Genomic DNA, 21,669 nt, shown 5'->3' on the forward strand with positions numbered 1-21,669 from the left:
CCCAATCACATTTTACTGTCTTCACTATGTAGCTTGTATATTTGTATGGACCCTACTCTTGAGAACCTCTGTCACCAAATCACATTTTACTGTCTTCGCTATGTAGCTTGTATATTTGTATGGACCCTACTTTTGACAACCTCTGTCACCCAATCACATTTTACTGTCTTCACTATGTAGCTTGTATATTTGTATGGACCCTACTCTTGACAACCTCTGTCACCCAATCACATTTTACTGTCTTCACTATGTAGCTTGTATATTTGTTATATCTTTATCATCTCTTCTTTAAATCCTGAAGGTTAATCGCACTTTATAAGAAATATGTTTCAGGTCTTGTTCTGTCCCCTGAACTGCTTCACCCTCTCATCGTTCGTGCCCCACTCTGATGGCCAAGACTACGTAACATCTCCTGAGCTTGCAATTTTCAACGTAACAAACTTCTGTCACGATCGGCGAGGTCAGTCCTAGACCACCTATTTTGACAAACTTTCCACAACCCCTCCCACGTACGTGATGTCGGCTTTCGAAACCACATTAAAGCAGACCAATAGAACAAAAGTCCAGTGGAGCTTGACAGAGATGTATTCTAATGAGGTTGCTTTGGTTCCAGTTTTTTCACCCATCTTTCTCTCAGAAATTCTTTATTGTAACTAATGCCTTTATTGTAACTAATGAAGAATTTACTCCGGGTTGGCTTGGAATATGATTTTGGTGCCAGTTGCTTTTTTAAATGTATCGTTTTTATAAAGTGCTATTAATCCTATGCATGTCTGTGAAATGACAGACATAAAAAAGAAATAATCGAAACCTAAACAAGACTAGGGATTTGAAAACTTTTAGTACTTGCTGCACTAAAAATAATTTCAAGTATCTGAAATGTGTCTGCATTTATTAGATTAATAATATTCATAAGTTACTAAAAAAGGTTTAGGTCATGTATTACTGAAAATATTCATAGCAAGTAAAGTGATTTTTCTATAAAAAGATCTGTAAAAAAAAACCTTCTTGCAAAAAAATGAAGCTACAGAGCAAAACTCGTACCTTGACATCTTCTGTCCAAAATCTTTTTGTTTTGTTCATTGTAGAATATGGAGCGACTTCTTTGATCTAAATAAAAATGACGGTTATAATTTTATTTGAGAGCAAAATCTGAATATTTAAATAATATACTATGAAGAAACTTCATACATACCTTTTAAATTCGGTTTTAAGATTTCAAAATAAAGTTAATAAGGCTTATGTAACTTTTACAAACAACTCAGAAGAACGCTTGGACTACTTGAAAGGTTAAACATTAATAATAACTAGCCGCGACCCGCAGAACATTAGCGGTAGTTTTCATGCTCTCGCTTAAATTTTCATTATTCTGTCATTTTCACGCACGCCATTTAAGCTACGCTTTCTTTCAGGCATTATGTGTTAGATCGATAAATTCTGGTCTATTTGAAAAATTCTACGCAATCAGACAAACAAACTCGACGTTGACTTAACTTTATTTAATAAAACTACACGTAAAGTAAACAATAAAGTATAGTAATGGTATTAATAATAGTGTACAGAGTATGAAACAATTATGAGCGTTCAGTATATGACACGGTTTTACAAGTTGAAACAAAGAAACTCATGAAAACGAAAAATATATCCTGTACTAAAGAAAAAAGTAGCTGAAAGGTGTTTATAATTATGTATGAAATGAACCAAGGCTAAAATTATTGTAAAGTAAAGTAAATGTAAAGTTGTAATGAAGACAAACATAGCGGAATATGCAGAAATGTCTGAATGCATGTTCACAAAGTGATAAGCATATGGTTTTGAACGAACTGTACATGCATGTTTTAGACCTAAATAAGTCGAGAAAGCCCATAAAAATTTTATTTAGTGTAATGTTAATTTTTTTAACAAATTGCACGCGGGTTAACTGTTGTTTGTGTGAAATACCTTGCAAAAAAAGTTCAAATTTTGCCATAGTGTACCATATTTTTTTCATAATAACATGATATTACAGACGTACTCAAAATATGCATACAGTAATTATAATAATACACAGGAGGTTACAGGCTTGCTCAAAACATGAACATAATAATTATCATAATTCATAGGAGGTTACAGACTCACTCTAAATACGCATACAGTAATTACTACAATTTACAGGAGGTTCCACACTTACTCAAAATATACATACAGTAAACACTATTATATACAGAGATTACAGATTTACTAAATTATTATTATTCACAGGAAAGTATCACCCAGTTATCACTTTAAGAAGTCATGGAAAATTAACTTTTCCTCCACATAAAATCTGAGTAGAGGAAAGATCACCACTCAGATGAAAAACAAGTTTTTATTGGAGTTCGGTTGACAGAAGAAGTTAAGAAAGCTCTTGAGTATGGATACCAGATAATTGGTATTTTTTTAAGTTTATCATTTTCCTTGTAAATCTTCTTATACAGATATAACGAGAAGGTGTTCACCTAAATCCTGAACATACCCATACTAACCCTCATTTTGGGACAATTGGGGTATGTCTGAAGAAGAAAGTCAACCATCTTTTCATCATCTTTATAGGAGGTTCCAGACATACTCAAAGGACACATACAATAGTTACAATAATAACAGGAGGTTACAGACTTACTCAAAAAACGCATACAATGATTACAATTATACACAGAAGGTTACAGACTTACTCGAAATACGCAGACAGTAATTATCATACACAGATGATTGTATTTGTTCTAAAGTGTGACATTTGTTTAGAAAACTGTTTAAGAACACATAATATCAGTTTTAATATATTTAGTTGGAACAAAATGTTCATATATATTTTTTATAACAAGAGAGTGAAAAAGCAGAAATAAGAATAAAAAATAATAAATGGTATGTAGACGTAGTGCCTAATTCCCATTTGGAAATACAGTAATACTTTTAACTTATAGGAATCAGAAGAAACTATAACTACATGTTATAAGTTAACATAAAAACAGTTCTTTATAGGACTGTTTAATTGGTAGTGTCTAATAAACTACAAAGTCAAACTATGCTGTATTATAGTTAGTTTATTGTGAGGCTTATTATATAAATATATATAGAGAGACAGACAGAGTTTGAATGTTTTATGTTAATATGATAAATAATCCTCTAAATAGACTGTAAGTTAAACTAATATAAGTGTAAATCATGAAGTATGCTGTAAATATTATAACAAATGTAAAAACAACTTATCCAACTGGAATGTGCTATGCACTTTAACCTGTAACTGATGCCATGCAAGATGACGTTTGATTAACATTTACATAAATGTTTTACAAAGTATAATATCAGTGTCTTAGTTGGAGAAAAATGTTCCTATAGAGTTTAGTAGCTTGAAGGTTAAAAGTAGATGTAAGAATGAAAACATAGCTATATAGATAATGTTAAAATGATTGCAGCTGTATAGCCTATTTTGCATTTGGACATATTGCATTGTTTTTAGTTTATATTATTCAGGTGATAATATCTAAGTCAGTGAACATTCACGCTCTTTCAGCCGTGAGGGCCTTATAACTGTCGGTTAATTCCATTATTCGTTGGTAAAAGAGTAGCCCAAAAGTTGGCGGTGGTTGGTGTTGATTAGCTACCTTTCCTCTAACACTGCTAAATTAATGACTGCTAGTATAGATAGCCCTCTAGTAGCTTTGCGCGAAATTAAAAATAAAAAATTCTAAAAATCAAACTGTATTGCATTTTTTTTGTGCTAAAATTATAATAAATAATTAATTAAAAAAACTTTTTATATTTACACAATAAAAAGTTACTCCTGAAGATGACGTAGATCACGTCGAAACATATACTTGTAGAGATTTTAAAGAGGAAGCCGTACGGCTTCAATAATAGTGGATATGTATTGCATTATAGTTAGTTAATGTGATACACGATATTTATGTAAAGTATGAAAATTGTAGGTATAAATTGACACTCAACAGTACACTTCAGGGCTACGTAGACTTTAAGTTGAATCAGTGTAAATATGTGAATATGATACATAATATAAATATCCAGAGTTTGAGGGTTTTATACTAATAAGATATATTAGTCTTATATTATCAGGACTAAATTGTAAATTAAACTAACATGTGTGTAAACCTTGAAGTTTGTTTGTTTGTAGTTATGCACAAAGCTACACAATGGGCTATCTGTGCACTGGGGGGCCAACCTTGAAGTACGACATAAAAATAGTGAAACGCAATGAAATAAAATATTAATTTTTTACTTATTCAAACCCCTTGTTTTACGAATTGAATCTACTTAAATATAATAGTACTGTCTATTGTATGTCCATACAACTACTTCGCAGAGTGTGGATGGACCTTCACCAAAATTGGCATGGAGGTTCATTAGTTCCATGCGGGAATAAATATAAATTTTCAGTTTTGCATTTTGCGGTTTTTATGGGAGTATTTTCGTTTTTTACCACTACCTCACCTCCTATGGACGGATCATCACTAAATTTGGTATGGAGGTTTATTGGGTCCATGGAGAGATACTTACTAATTTGCGGTTTCATATTTTGTGTTTTTGTGTTTTTTACAATAACATATAAGGGAATAAACCTGAGATAACCTTTCATTATTCATGAATTAACATAACTTTCGTCCAGGGGACGGGTACTCCAGCTAGTATACAATAAGGGAATAAACCTGAGATAACCTTTCATTATTCATGAATTAACATAACTTTCGTCCAGGGGACGGGTACTCCAGCTAGTATACAATAAGGGAATAAACCTGAGATAACCTTTCATTATTCATGAATTAACATAACTTTCGTCCAGGGGACGGGTACTCCAGCTAGTATACAATAATATTGTCCGTTTCATTTGAACATACAACTTCAGTTAATGCTTTTACATGATATATTTCTAGAGCCTGAATGATTTAAGTTAGCATGGAAAACAGTCCTCTTCGTAGATTGTATGTTAAACAAGTATATGGAAGTGTGCTAAAGAAACTGTAATAAATAAAATGTTACTTCTTACACATTCATACACGGCTATATATGGCATGATTCATTAATTTAGTCGTATTGCTAAATTTTATATATATATATATATAGTTCAATACTTTTAGTTTATATTATTCAGTCGAAAATATCTACACTTTAAATATTTTACGGATAACCTATATGCTACAGTCCGTTTCAGGACTGTGTATTTTTTAAGTTAACTTAGTGTATGGATATGAATACGATGCACAGGATAAATATCTAGAGTTTGTATGTTGCATGTAAATATGAAAACAGGCCTATATGTACTTTGTAAGTTAAACTAGTATACGACTATTCATAAAGTACACTATACAAATATTCAAACTGTAAAACTTAAAATCGTAATTTCACGTATTCAAACAACGTATTTTGTTTATTATTATTGGAATGAAACTATAAAATGGAAACTAACGATAAGGCAGAAATTAATATCGCGCTATGAACTACGGAGAGTGAAATGGTAGTGTAATGGTATAATATGGCACAACTTGATATTCATAATCAAAAACACTTTCTGGTGGATCGCAAGCGAACCAGATAACAACCCATCTGCCCGTTATAAATCGATGAGTTTATCAACCTCTAAAATTTAGAATTATCCTCTCTCTCTTTCCCTATTAGCCCTTCAGTGGCTCAGCGACAAATATGAGAGCTCACACCGCTAAAAACTGGATTTCGACACTCGTGGTGGGCACAGCATAGATAGCCCAATGTGCAGCTTTGTGCTTAACAAAACAAGAGGGAAATCTCTATAGCCGCGACACTTGAAATTCTTTTAGGCAGGATTAGAGTACATTAATCTATGAGACCATTTTTTCCTTTTTTGTTAGCTATATTTTTGTGCGACAGTAATACCAAGCGTGGGGCATGCGTATACTCGATTCGATTTTATTACTCACTAGGATCTCTACCAGTCTACCTGAAACTGAAATTCTTTTAGGCAGGATTAGAGTAAATTAACCTATGAGACCTTGGGTGTGGTCAAATACATCAATCGAAAAGGTTTGACCTCCTGGGTCCAAAACTGTAATTAAATCTCAAATCGGTCAAGAGATGGCGGAGTTATGAGCTAAATGTTTGTAGTTCAAAACAAAAACTCAAAGCCATTCTATGAGCCGCTATGCCGCGGCTAGAAATCAAAGAAACAAACTATCCACATTTTAGAACACTTTGAAATTATCCGCTCTACTGTGCCCTTTGATTTCCCCTCCTCTTAATGCTTTCAGGCGCTGGCTTCGCTTGAGCACAGGTTAGGTGGATTAACGACTGACGTCAAGCTCATCACATGTTTATCAAAATTTTAAAGATTTAGGGCATGAAAGTATCCATAAAACCTATAATTTTTGACTTATTTGTTATGAAAGTAGTTCAAACGGACTATAAAAGATAAAATTTTAATGAAACAAAGAAGACCTTTTTATGAACCTAACGAAAAGCATTTAACTATTTTTATTTTAAATTTGTTAAATTATCTTGTCACCAATTGTTGTGTGTTTATCTATAGATATATGTATCAAATAAACCGTGTTGAGCGATTTTTAGTTACAGCTGATGATGTCACGTTAATGTATAAAAAGTTATACCATGTTTTAATTCTAGTTTAATCTCGCTCTAAGATGTTTTATATTTTTGTAAAAAAAAGGGATCTTCCTACTGCTTTCAACTCTGACCACCCTCACTCCTGGGTGTAAAGAGTAAATAAAGTCGCACTTGACGATGCTCTTCCCTCCGCTTCATCTTTCAATCAGGAAGTGGGGTTATGGAAGAAACACTCGACTGCCCATGATGTTGATATGACATCCAAACTTGCGAACATCTTTACAGCAAGAAAAATAAATTTCCAAATTTCCATGCCATTTTTATGTTGTTACTCTTTATTCCACCAAGCGGTGCTAGTGTGGAATACAATAACTCTGCTTTGAGATTATTAACAATCAACTACGAGGGAAAAAATATTGAACAATACACTGTCCTATAATCACAAAGACTTGGAGCTAGACAATGAATAAGTTATTAGTTACCTCACTAAATAAATTCCCAGGAAATGTATATTTCTAAATCATTTGTTGTCGTAAATAGTCACTTCAATTCAAATGGGAATGACTGCAAAATATAACTAATAACATTGCTCTACCAAACTGACTCATTATATCAAACAATTATCTTTAGAACGTCTTACTGCAGCTACAGTAACAACGTGTTGAACACTAACAATACAAAGATAACAGTAACTCTATTACACAATTTATAAAAAACTTACCTTCAGCTTCCATACTGCAACTACTGTAAAGACTAACAATACACATACAACAGAGCTACACTACAATATATCTTACCTTCAGAACACATACTGCAGCTACTGTAAAAACTAACAATACACATACAACAGAGCTACAATACACTATATCTTACCTTCAGAACACACACTGCAGCTATTATGATACATAAAATGTTGACTAAGGTCAGTAACAAACTGATGAGCCCCAGAATTGCACATTCTCTGTCCATGCGAAAGGAGTACATGATCTGGTAATCACGAGGGGGCACTAATGATGGCTTCGTCAAGTAGATGTTGCCAGCTATTTCTGCCTTTAAATAAAAATATAACACTAAATTATCTATTTTCTTTTTTGTTAAATATAATTTAATTTACCACATGGTAATTTAATATGTAGCAGGTAACCGTTTTTTAATCTACATATCTATGTTCACGTATACATATAAAGAAAGCCAAAGCAATTTTATAAACCTAACATATCAAGTAAGCGTGAAAACCGTCAATGCTATTGAGAACTTTGGTTGGAAATGCTTTAGTATAATATTATTTTACGAAACTTACCATCTATATTGTCAATTAGTTTCTTATAACTTGAATAACATTTTGACTTTTTGGGAACATGCATGTATCAGGGTAAATTTAACCTATTACCCTCATTTGTTTGTTTTAATAACCCACTGTTTTCGTCTGCCTATTCTATTTCAGCAGCTGGTTGTAAACAATGAAAGATGGTTTGGATGTAAAACGTTCTGGGTTTCAACACTCAGATCTGCTTTTCATTTTAAATATAAAAATTCTAAGATGTGCAAACTGAATTGAAATCTTATATATATATATATATAGTACATCTGATTTGTTAGTCCTACTTCTGCAGGTATCTTGAAAGCTAAGATGATTTTATAATTGTATCTTGATGTTTTGGGGGGATTTTTTGGTTGTTTACTCCTCATTGTTGTTTTTCTCTTCTCATAATGTCCTTAGCTTACATATAGCTTATATATATATATACAACTTTGTGTGGAAAGGAGGTGTTATCGCGCATGTTAACATAATGCATGCACTAATATATGTAATACTCTGTACAATTTATTATAAAACATACTTTCAAACATGTCATAAAAACAAAGAACATCGCATATCACGAAAAATAGCTTACTTTCATCTGGAAACAACTTTAAGCTTACTTCTATTACGTCCACGAAACGCATTGCTCACAATATTATGTTTATGCCGTATTTTAAACTTACAATAATAACTACACCAAACATTATTAAGTTTATATCAACCATCATCATCATAGAACAGAACTGAGATTACAATTTTTCTTTGACAAAAGCAATCAAACTTACTTTTTACCACCAATACTAAGCTTATTCCTGTTAGCATTAAGAAACAGTGTTAAGTTTACTCTTATTGAGTTCATAGAAATGTAATAAGCTATCGTAATTTTGCATTAAGATATAGCATTAAGCTTTCAATAACTTGTAATGGCATTAAACTTACAGCAGTTTGAAGCTTGCAACGATTACACTTAGGATTCACATTCAATAGTCAAGTAAATTGTAACTACTGTCAGCAAATGTTATTAGGCTTACTAACGCAGCACGCAAATCCTGTTAGTCTGGGGCACTCTTGCGTAGGTTATTAGGCTCACTAACGCAGCACGCAAATCCTGTTAGTCTGGGGCACTCTTGCGTAGGAAGTTTTACTTCTAATTTTTCAGTCGTAAATTTAGTCAATTTAAACTTTATTATGCAAGCAAATAACTTTGAAAGTTTACTTGCTTGTTCGTTAGTTCTTCTGAATAATGGAGCAGATTGATTCAAGAAAATAATAACTTAATAATATATGTTGTTAAACTAAATAAATAACATTGTTTTAAAATGTTTACCCTTATCAAGACATGTTAATACATATATATGAATGATGAAAAAATTACATTTCACTAATTCAAGCTAGTTCACACCGTAATATTTGTTGTCAAACAATTTGTTAATCTAACCATTATCTCAATCATGACCATAACCCAGCCAGTTCTGGTTATATAATAATTTACCCATAATCCACTGTGACAGAATATATCTTATGGGAACTCGGAACTTACTGTTATGACTTTCTCTGACAATGAACGCAAGTTTTTCAGCACCGCCAAAGCCCACAGAATGCCCTAAGATACAATAGAAAAATGTTTTTTGTTTAAAGTAACTTGTAAGCACGTGTTCTAAAAGCAATATTAACTCCATGAAGTTCCTTGAGATATTCTTCTTGTAAAACTGAACTATTTTTCTTGAAATACAGAGAGGGAGAAAAGTTATGATATTTTACTTTGATTTATGTAATACAAAAAGTAAATTTACTATACACAGAGAAATTCAAAATTTCCAGCAGTACTAATATTCAATAAAAATGCGCTGGAAGTAATTTCTAGCTTTATGGGCAATAGTTTTCCTTTTTATAACAAAGATGTAGGTTAGTCACGGGAGGGACTTTACTTCGACAGAATTAAATCTACAGATGTGTCGCGAGGTTTGATAATTGATCGGCTCCAACATAATTACAATTATCAGCAGTAAACGAGTTTTGATAACTGATTGTGACATGGTAACAAGCTGCTATTATAAATATCAGTTGACAAATCTTGAATTAAGAAAATGAAGTAGTGAGAGAATACTAAGGAGCAAAAATACATACAATTTTAAGATGGAGACGTAAGCAAACACAATTTGATATGATATAAAAATGTCATGAGAACGAGGACATTCACGGTTCAATAGTTCATAAAACTTCTCAATATACGCCACTAGGATGAAGACACACAAAAGGAAAATGCTTAAACTTTTAAGTTGACTAAGTTAATGGTTTTAAAACAATAACAATATTAAAATTATATTCAAATAGTGTACTTTATAGCAATTACTGTAAATATACGTTAGATAAACGTACAGCGTTAACTGCAGGAGGCAACAGAGAGGCTGAAATAGCCACACCAACCAAAGATCCAGCGTTTCCGCCCAGCACTGAGAGAGCCACACCGGCGCCAGAGGGCAGTGCAATCAGCAAGCCTACCCATAAGCTTCTCCAGTAGCCCCTAGTAATAAAGAACACGAAAAAACTTGAGTACTAAATATTTCTATGTAATATTTCTAAACAATTATTATTATAATTATGTTTATAACGTTAAGCGCAGATTCTCAAACTGTAATTCACGAACCCCCGCGATGTCATTGGGTCATTTCATGGAAGCCAGACAGATGTCAGCCTTTATTCAACCAGAAAACTCTAGCTTAGTTGTAACTTAGCAGAACTTAATTGTAGTTACAATTTGGTCCGAAGATTGTGAGAATCTTGGGAAAATGTCCAAGTTTGGGAACCTCTGACTTAAATCACGTTATTTTAGAATACTCAGAACTAATTAGAATGTTTTGACAAGACAAGTTTGGGAACCTCTGACTTAAATCACGTTATTTTAGAATACTCAGAACTAATTAGGATGTTTTGACAAGACAAGTTTGGGAACCTCTGACTTAAATCACATTATTTTAAAATACTCAGAACTAATTAGAATGTTTTGACAAGACAAGTTTGGGAACCTCTGACTTAAATCACATTATTTTAAAATACTCAGAACTAATTAGGATGTTTTGACAAGACAAGTTTGGGAACCTCTGACTTAAATCACATTATTTTAAAATACTCAGAACTAATTAGGATGTTTTGACAAGACAAGTTTGGGAACCTCTGACTTAAATCACGTTATTTTAAAATACTAATTAGAATGTTTTGACAAACCTGCCAGCCATTTCTGATGTTGGCCACTCTCCTTGACCCCAAGTGTCGCTGAAGTTTCCACATATAAGACCGAACAGAAAACCTATTCAAGATAAAATACATATACTCACACTCTCGATATCATATCTGCCCTAAGAATTTCAGTCTACAACAGAATTCATGATTTTAGTTTGTATACAACAATAATATGTTTATTTGGATCTTTGTGCAAAGCTAAACAAGGGATGTATGCACTAGCCGTCCCTAATTTCAAACTGACAAGACTAGAGGAAAGGTAGCTAGTCAACAGCACTCACCGCCAGTTCTTGAGCTACATTAGTCGAATAGTGGGATTTGACCACCACTCTTATAACACAACCATATGCACAAAGTACTGGGCACGAATATGGCAACAGAACACAAACTATAGATTTCGGATTCAAAGTCTGGCATGCTAACACTAGGCCACGCCCGTTTCCACAAGAAGAGAGAAATATTTTGACTATAATCATAAACTTTAGTTTAAAACTCTGCTAATAATTTATATAGTAACACACTGTTGACCATTAAAAACACTTAAGTGTTTTATGTAATAGGTGTTTCAATCTTAAAAATAAACTTTATTATTCATATAAGTGATCCACTTAATACAGTCACCTGTAGCTTAAAATAACAGTTTGTTTGTCTTTTTGAAAATATGTCTAAATTTATCTTAATAGAATAAAATTAATATAGTATAATTTTGTTAAAATTTTTATGATGAAACTTCATAAATTATACCAAAAGCCAACAGATCCGTTGATAAAAGACTCTTATGCGCCCTAAGAACTAAAATTAGAAGGAGATGGAATTAACATTTTATTCATTTACAAGTAAATGATGCAGAAACAACGTTACATTTTCTTTGGAAACTAATAATATAGATATGCCAGGATTAGCGGTTATTGATTTTAAGTTTTTAATTAATATTGTTATATCAATCATTTCGAAAGTATTATTTCATTGCCATTTTAAGAAACATATGAAACGGGAGAAACTGAAACTCGTGTATTAAGTAATGAAATTCGTCACTTAGCACCCTAGACCCAGTTAGAGTCTTTAGTAGCCTTATACCCCTGCTGAAGAAAAAATGCATCTTTCTTGGAAACAAATACTACTTTCTGTCAAGTCTAGTTAAGACTCGCAAGTGTGACGAAACACACTATATACTGAAGAATATTTAGATCACTATTAACAGGCTTAATACGAGTTATCTGTAAGAAATCGTAATGTTAAAATCCGAGGTTTGATTCCCCGTGGTGGACAGAGCAAAGAGAGCCTATTCTGTAGCTTTACGCTAAAATAAACAAACAAACTGTAAGAAAATATTTTCACTTATAGTGTGATTTTTATCACACTTAATAGACTAACACTTTTCGCTAATTTTGTGGTTTATCAAAATTGCATGAATCTTAACCAAACAACAGTTTATGTTTGAAAGCATTGCTCTACTTTATGTTTCAACATTGTGGTAACTTACCAAAAACAACACACACAGATAAACCAATTATTTCGTTCGTTAAACCTTGGTTTCTCAAAGATCTATCCTCGATCACCGCACCAAACGTTCCTGCCAATATAGGACCCTGTATGATATATTAAAGAAAAATTGCGTTTAATTCAAAAGTATAATAGAAAAGGTTACGTTAAAAACAAATAATAAATAACTAATTTTAATCTTATTTAATTGCATTTGTCGTAAGACATGAATATTAAGCCTCTTACAGTTTTAATATTAAATTCTTTAATTAGTCCTCTAGTAGTTCAATCACAATATGTCCGCCATATACATTGCCGATGACACGTTTTGTTAAATTCAGAGCTTATAAGGCCGGGTGTGACAAAACAAATACAGTAGTGGTCGATACATTATGTGTACAGGTCATTTGTTATAGCAATAATTGTTATGGTTCACACCACAAATAACTGAAGTAGACTGTCGTTCAAAAAACTTGATTTTGTTTCTATGGCGATCCTTTCTTAAATTAATACAAAAAAAAACTATTAAATGTTTTTTGTATTTTTTTTCTGAAAAAATGAAACCCCTTCAGACAAAATTACTGTTCTATATACTTCCACTGAGTATGAGTGTATGATTTGGAACTGAATAAACTATATAAAGACAAAATTAACTTAACTGCGTGGAAACAATTTACACTTAAAAATCCAGAGTACCACTTGCTTGTCCCGCTGACCCAAACGTTTTTGACCGTCAAAATTGAAAAACATAAATAAACATTTGTAAAAATATAAAAGGGAAACTAAAACGAGATATTCAAGACTCCGAGGTTTTTAAAATATTTTACAGTGTTGGAATTGCTCGCTTGAACGTCTTTAAGAATGTAGTTTATTTGCTATTATTGAAGTAGTGACTTGATATTCTAACATTTCTTTGAGAAAGTGGTTGTTCATATATATATATGTGTGAGTTTTTCTTGGCTTCTTTTCTGACAAGTGTAGTTGACGTGGAATTTTCTTCTATAAGATGATTGGTTACTTTGAATATAACGTATTACTTCATGACCAATGTACTTTCAACAATATTTTTTATTTCAAAAAATCTGCTACACCTATGAGCATCATAATGGTCCACAACTTGGAAACACGTTTATGCTCTTTCCAGTTTGAAGGCTGATACACTTGGGTTTTTTTATCTAGAATTAGCAGATAAATACCACGTTCTATTAGCTTCAGTTTCATAATATATTTTAATACAATAATATTTCTCAATACAATGCTTTTTTTACCTTGGTTAAAATTTTCCACAATCTCGAAACAAATGTTAAGAACACTTACCAGATACCCGCCATACACCAGAAAGGAAAGTCAGAGTCCTCAGTTGTATTTTAATATAAATTTGTATTATAATTATTTACAATATTTAAATACCAATTTTAATACCAGATCTATTTATATACTCCACCTTTCATATTATTTTTCTGTTCTTACATCATTGAAATCTGTATAAACGACGCACTTACTACCATTTATATTTCTTGTCGTTCTTTTTTGATCTTGACTAACTGGATTCCACCTTCTACCATACAGCTAGATATTACCAGAAAATGTTGAGCACACTATAATGTCTTGACCTAAGTTCGAGAATGTTTATTTGTTGTTAAGCACAAACTACACAATGAGTTATCTGCGCCGTGCATTTATGAATTAAATATCTGGTGTATTTCAACAGAAATGCCAGATAAACACCATTCTCCAGAAACAAACAACCAATAAACTTTCTTTTTCATCAGTCGTAGAAGGTGGCCAAGACTTTACCAAAGCCACACCGTTTTTTCTTTCACACAAACATTTCACTTGTATCTTTTCTTCTTGCATTTTTAGTTTTCCCAATGTTTGCCTCGCGAATTTGAACGTCTGAAACGTTTTTTGATCAGCGTTCTACTTAAACTAGTATTCAAATTTATTAATTATAAATTTTTTCAATCCACCAGATGATGTAATATATTTTTGTTTTCTGATGGACTAACCAGCTGAAAGCTATTTAGTTTTTTTATTGTAAATTTTCTTTATACTTTGTAAAAAAACAAAACAAAAAACATCTTACCATGAGAGGTGATATCAACATGCTGGCAACTAGAACAACTGAACTGTTTTCCATTAAACCCAAAGCAGCAATCATGCTACAAAAAACAATACAAAAAATAATTACCAAGAACGTTTTTAAACGGTTGAGTGCCACATATATACATATATCACTATTTTTGCTATTTAACAATGAATATTTAAGGTGCATTATAAATGTAAATATGTTTAATTGGATTCTAGTATTTTGGGAACACTGACGACACAGTTCCTTTATAGAAAGTAAACGTAAAACTTTGATCATATGCGTTTTTTTATTTGCACTTTGTAAAAATAATGCATAATTATGATTACAAAGTTTTCAGCACATCTTTAGCTTCACCTAATCTATATAAAAGTCATTGTGTGTCACGTCACGTCATTATTCATTCTTGAAAAAGAAAGAGTCATAAAAGCCAAAATGAATTTATCCAGATAGAACAGTTCGATTACCGTCTGCCCATTACGATTTTAGTGACGGGGGTGCTAGGGTGCCGTGAAGGAGGGGGGGGGGGTTGCCGTGAAACCTTATAAGTGTAGTTAGTGTTGGTATAATAAGCTTAAAGTAAATATGTAAAGTGGGATCACCTATCCTAGAGCCAAGTCCATAAAATTTAACATGAAAGTAAACATGCCGATTCAATAATTTTGTTGCTAAGCAACATGACATAAAAGCCATTGTTGGAACGGAGTGTTACCATAATGCTATCCTATATTAAAAATTGTTAAGATAACTGATTTTTACCAATAATTATTCTATGAATTCGCCACAAATTCATTTCATGAATTATCTTGCTTTTGATTGGCTCACAAAGGAACTTACAGACGTTTGGCTACACTGCACTTTTCAGTCTCTTTGTTGGTCAAGCTTGATTTCACAAAATATATTTATTTCAGTTTGCTATGAAATGTGAGGTTAGGGTGTAGTATGGGGTGGGGGTACTTGCCCCGTCATTTTTGACGGGATATATGCTAGTAAATTTATTAAAACCTATTTTCAAGTAAGGTGGTAAAAAAAACAATATCCAAACTCTAACAGATGTAGCCACTACTATCATAAGCGTACGTCTAATTATGATTAGTTATCAGGGTTATTCAGACATCTCTGTTATAACCGTTCCTTATGCACACTTGTACAATACAACCGACATTTTTAAAGAGCCTCCTGGATTAGGGTAAATAATTTGAAGTTCGGTCGTTTACAAAATTTCACTTGCTAGATCGAGATTTTGTAACTATGTTTGAAAGCTTCGTTAATATTTTAGAAAGTAAAGTTCCCTGCAAATTTCCCAAGGTGAAAGTCTATTCTCAGTTTGTTTTTTCTAATAACATATTCAGTCTTAAATCGACTCTCTCACTGCAAGAGTTTAGAAGACTTAAAAAATAAAGCAAAACTGTGTGTTGGAAAAGTGATTCCCTAAATCTGTACATTCCATACATTTGTTATTCTCCTGCCTTAACAAAAACTCCAAATAAAATATCATCTGCAATTATTAGGTAGTTGTGTATACTCGTTTTATAAAAGAAACACTTTAAGTACAATATTTACCAAATTGCAATACGTAAGTTAACTAACTAGGAAAGTAAACATTTATAAATCTCGCTGCTAGCAGCTCCATCTATTTACATCCTTCATGACACTAGAATAATGACTTTTATTTCTATTATAAAGATCGAAAAAATGTAGTCATTTATTTTACTAATAATGTATTAACTTATCTTATAAACAGACGACTCTGGTACTGTCTACAGGTATTTACGTTGTCAACAATGAGTACATGTAGTCTTACAGGCACTTTTTAAGGTTAGTAACTTTGTTACACGAAAACTTTGCTGAGTAATACCAGGACTTAATCTTAAACAAATCCTATAGAATTCTCTAAGAAATAAAATAGTATAAATTTGAACTTTTAGAGAACATCAAATATAAAATAATTCTAATCAATACCCACCTGGCCAATATTATAAACATCACGAAGTCGAATGACAAAACTGCGTTGGCCCGTATTCCATCAACAACCTGAAAACAACGTGCATATTCATGTTGAATAAACGCTAAAACGAATAAACAAGTTAGAAATGTGATTTAGAGCTAAAATATGATGACTCAAAATGCTGTATAAGCTCTCTTGATTATCGAAGTTCGTATTTGTCAATAGTTCCCGGAGTTCTGTAAAATATTTTATTGAACTTGAATGTCATTAATTCGGGAAATACGTCTGATTTCTATAAACAAAAACATAAATGGGATTTTCTAGGCGCCATTCAGAACTTCCACTATCATCGTTACTTCGCTAGTTCTTCACAGTAAATCTGTCAGATATGTAAATTAATGAAGTTGATGAAAGAGGGTTAGATGAGACAAAGAAGCGTAGAGTTAACAATAAGAAACAGTTCTCGCTACCAGAACTAATAAGATTAGTATAAATGAGGTGAGATTTCAATAGAATGTTTAAAAATATTTTAAATCGCGACTGGACTAGCTAATTTAAACTTCTGAATAATTTGATAACTGGAGCTAATTTGTGAGATGTTTATAAAAAATGAATTTTTAACGTGGAAAGTTAATTCAGTTTAACATGTCTTAATCAAGAGAAAAACTCATTTGACGGTACATAAACATTCTGTAAGACTTATTGTTTATATGATCCAATCACTTGACGGTATATAAACATTCTGTAAGACTTATTGTTTATATGATCCAATCACTTGACAATATATAAACATTCTGTAAGACTTATTGTTTTAAATGATCCAATCGCTTGATGGTATATAAACATTCTGTAAGACTTATTGTTTTATATGATCCAAAGACAAATGAATAACATACGACACATATACTCCAAAACTTAGAAATGCTGAACAGTAATTTCATAAAACTTTCTCTGTTAATTAAAGAAGCGCAGACCTGAGCAACAGTAAGTCTAGCTGTCACCGTCTTCAGAAACCTCTTCTGCATTGACTTGAAAGCTTTCCTGGCACGCTTTATATCATTCTTTGCCTTGGAAGCTTTGGGTGAATTAGTAGATCCATCACTGTCGCTAGAGTAAAAACAAGTATATAAACCATGTAGAAAACGAAAGGCCTATCATTACTACAAAAGTAGCAACGTTATTACTGTACCTCTAGTGATATTACCAGACAATAATAATTGCGATGTAACAGCTAATCTTATTCCAATTGATCTGATGAAAAAGAAAATGTTCACGTGTTTGCTATGTTGGCAGATGTCTTTGTTGTCTTCATCTAAGAACAAAAAGTTAAACATAACCACATATGATAGTGCAGGGAAGGTCGGATAGGTAATTTTATGCTGATATGAAAAACAAGTTGAAATAGCTTTCATTATTAATCCAAGAAACTAATAAAATTGTAAAGTATACACCATCCAATGTGATGAATAAATTATAACTACACCTTTCCCTCATAGATTTCGCCCCTTCCCCCAAGTGGCTCAGCAGTAATTTTATAGGCTTATAACACACACAAGAAAACACTTAACAACATATAAATAAGTAAATAAAACCATAATTTTTATATGTTTGCAAATTTCTTCAACTTTGATTGAGTTTTTGGTCCAAAATAATTACTATTATAAACAAATCAAGATTCTAAAATTAATTTGATAGCTGGTTATATACTCGAAATATGAAATTAGCAGATTAAGCTAAAACTAAAAAGGCATTAAAGTTGGTCATTAAACTGCTTTTTGTAATTTGTTTGTGATCATTCCTAGTTTTCATCATCTTAGCCCCCACTACATCAAAATAGGTCCAAACTGTCATACTAAATATAAGAATTAAAAAGTTATCCAAGCAGTATTCCCCTAACTCCTTCCTCTAGTTTCAGCTTTGCCTTTGGCAACTACTTTTCAAAAAACGTAATGACTTTTAAGTTCGCCATATACAAACACATACACACATTGTTTTCTTCTCTTTTTTGTGCAACAAATGATCCGGTTAACATCTGTTTAACGTTTATGGAATGAAAGTAGCTTAATGTTCATAGCAGGTTAAAAAAAATGTAATTCAAAGTGTAGAATTTGAGGTGTAAATTCATATTTTGTTACCACTCAGATTTTATTTAGCCAAAGTTACAACTGCTAAAAGTGCACTTAGTATGGCATGCTTTTACGGAACTTCTGATATGGTTTAACTGCCTGATAAATTTGATTTGGAGAATTCCACAATTTTGTTGTTGTTTTCTTAGTGCAAAGCTAGTTACTCAATGCGCTATCTGCAATCTGTCCGCCAGGGTGGAATCGAACACCGAATTTTTGCGTTGTAAGTCCGTAAACTTAGCGCTGACACACCAGGAGTGCCCACAGTTGTGAGACACTTTTGAAAAATCCTGCACTGATATTTTAAAAAATGACCGCCTACTGACCCATTCGTCAAAAGCTATGCGATATGCTATTTGCAAAGTCATGAAGGTGGACACATAGTTGTCTCCTTCTTGAGGATATATGAAGAATATTCGATGCTTTAGAACGAGAAAGAACAAATAGAAGATTTAAAAATACGTATGAAAGTTTTATAGCAAAATTAATTGGAACTTCTCAACTTGATATTTCATTAGTCGCGAAAATGTTTCAATATGTTCAATATATTTAAGTAATAAATATTTGAAGTAGTTCTTAGAGAGCGCCAGTAGAGGGCATTGACTGATGTATCATCTTCCTAATGGATAAGGATTTACAAATCTTAGTAAGCCATATTTTGTTAAGTCCTTTTCACCTCACGCTACAAAGACTACAAACATATCCCCGTTTATAATGATATGGTGGTTACTCACGTGTCATCGGTGTCTGTAAATTGGTTGCTAGAAGGTTCTGTTGTCGTAGAGTCGTGACGATAGAACACGGCACATGGGATGACTCTGACAAAATAATTAGGTATTTCAATACTTAGAAGTTATAATTATTTAATAACTCAAAATTTTAACCTCTAGATTTTTAAAGTGTCACAGTACTAGTTATTTCACTCTATTAAAAATCGTTTTCATTTAAGAGTAAATCGCATTTCTGATAATTATTTCAACACCCGATAATTATCTCAAAGCTTTTAACAATCTGAACATTATATCAGGCAGATCACTTCACACTTTACTTCTTTTTTTTTTTTTTTAGAGGAGACAGGGGTTTAGTGAATACTTGATTATTTTAGCTGACCAGTAACACAGAGCTCATTGGCTATATGATCCATTTCCCTGACTAGGATCACGTTACTTACCCAATAGTTGATCTATCTCGTCGCCCGAGACCACGCGACGTGAGATGCTGGAGTACAAAATCGCTCTGGCCACCTGCTTCACAGGGAAAATAGACCTACAGTGAAATAAATATTCATGTTAACATCACATAGTACTGTGATATGTATTGTACAGGTAACATCACATAGTACTGTGATATGTATTGTACAGGTAACATCACCTAATACTGTGATATGTATTGTACAGATAATATCACTTAATACTGTGATATGTATTGTACAGATAATATCACTTAATACTGTGATATGTATTGTACAGGTAACATCACATAGTACTGCCATGTGTATTGTTCAGGTAACATCTTATAGTATTGTGATATGTATTCCTGAACAATACACATGGCAGTACTATGTAATGTTACCTGTACAATACATATCGCAGTACTGTGATATTATCTGTACAATACATATCACAGTATTAAGTGATGTTACCTGTACAATACATATCACAGTACTATGTGATGTTACCTGTACAATACATATCACAATATTATGTGATGTTAATTGTACAATATATATCACAGTACTGTGATATTATCTGTACAATACATATCACAGTATTAAGTGATGTTACCTGTACAATACATATCACAGTACTATGTGATGTTACCTGTACAATACATATCACAATATTATGTGATGTTAACTGTACAATACATATCACAATATTATGTGATGTTAACTGTACAATATATATCACAGTACTGTGATATTATCTGTACAATACATATCACAGTACTATGTGATGTTAACTGTACAATATATATCACAGTACTGTGATATTATCTGTACAATACATATCACAGTATTAGGTGATGTTACCTGTACAATACATATCACAGTGGTGTTACCTGTACAACAATGAAATTTCCTAAAAGTGATTTCCGAGGTGAGCCATCTTATATGAAACAAGATATACTTGTTTATAGATGGTGAAGTTTGATCTACTGAAGCACGTGTTTTAAGAAATATATCACACGCATTTAATTGTTTGTTTGTTTGTTTTGGAATTTCGCGCAAAGCTACACGAGGGCTATCTGCGCTAGCCGTCCCTAATTTAGCAGTGTAAGACTAGAGGGAAGGCAGCTAGTCATCACCACCCACCGCCAACTCTTGGGCTACTCTTTTACCAACGAATAGTGGGATTGACCGTCACATTATAACGCCCTCACGGCTGAAAGGGCGAGCATGTTTGGTGGGATGCGGATTCGAACCCGCGACCCTCAGATTGTGAGTCGAGCGCCTTATCCACCTGGCCATGCGGGCCAAGTAAATTGTACGTGAATGAAATCTAACTCCAGGGTCACGTAGTAATATCACATTTACTAAAAGCGTTAAAGTGAAAAACACTTAAAAAACAGTTAATTCTAATAACTTAAGTGTAAAAATAAAGAAGAATATATAACAATACGTCAGCTGCACTATATCTGAGATATCCAGTTACATATCGCTTCCTCCTGCCATCTATAGGACTACAAGTATATATAACAATATGTCAGCTGCACTATATCTGAGATATCCAGTTACATATCGCTTCCTCCTGCCATCTATAGGACTACAAGTGTATATAACAATATGTCAGCTGCACTGTATCTGAGATATCCAGTTACATATCGCTTCCTCCTGCCATCTATAGGACTACAAGTGTATATAACAATATGTCAGCTGCACTGTATCTGAGATATCCAGTTACATATCGCTTCCTCC

At 32.6% G+C, this 21,669-nt stretch overlaps 1 protein-coding gene across 1 annotated transcript in view; it reads right to left on the reverse strand.

Moving 5' to 3' along the window:
* LOC106469415 overlaps positions 1-21,669 on the reverse strand; it is a 42,592-nt gene that overhangs the window by 11,596 nt on the left and 9,327 nt on the right. Inside the window, exons 4-14 of the mRNA XM_022397931.1 lie at positions 19,924-20,018; positions 19,487-19,570; positions 17,601-17,733; positions 16,645-16,712; positions 14,676-14,751; positions 12,591-12,696; positions 11,093-11,174; positions 10,247-10,391; positions 9,408-9,470; positions 7,438-7,614; positions 1,045-1,110 (exon numbers count right to left, since the gene is read on the reverse strand). Of these exons, the coding sequence (XP_022253639.1) occupies positions 1,045-1,110; positions 7,438-7,614; positions 9,408-9,470; positions 10,247-10,391; positions 11,093-11,174; positions 12,591-12,696; positions 14,676-14,751; positions 16,645-16,712; positions 17,601-17,733; positions 19,487-19,570; positions 19,924-20,018 (1,095 nt within the window). The remainder of the gene's footprint in view (positions 1-1,044; positions 1,111-7,437; positions 7,615-9,407; positions 9,471-10,246; positions 10,392-11,092; positions 11,175-12,590; positions 12,697-14,675; positions 14,752-16,644; positions 16,713-17,600; positions 17,734-19,486; positions 19,571-19,923; positions 20,019-21,669) is intronic.

This window comes from Limulus polyphemus, unplaced genomic scaffold, assembly GCF_000517525.1.
Source record: "Limulus polyphemus unplaced genomic scaffold, Limulus_polyphemus-2.1.2 Scaffold3473, whole genome shotgun sequence".
Classification (NCBI taxonomy): Eukaryota; Metazoa; Arthropoda; class Merostomata; order Xiphosura; family Limulidae; genus Limulus; species Limulus polyphemus.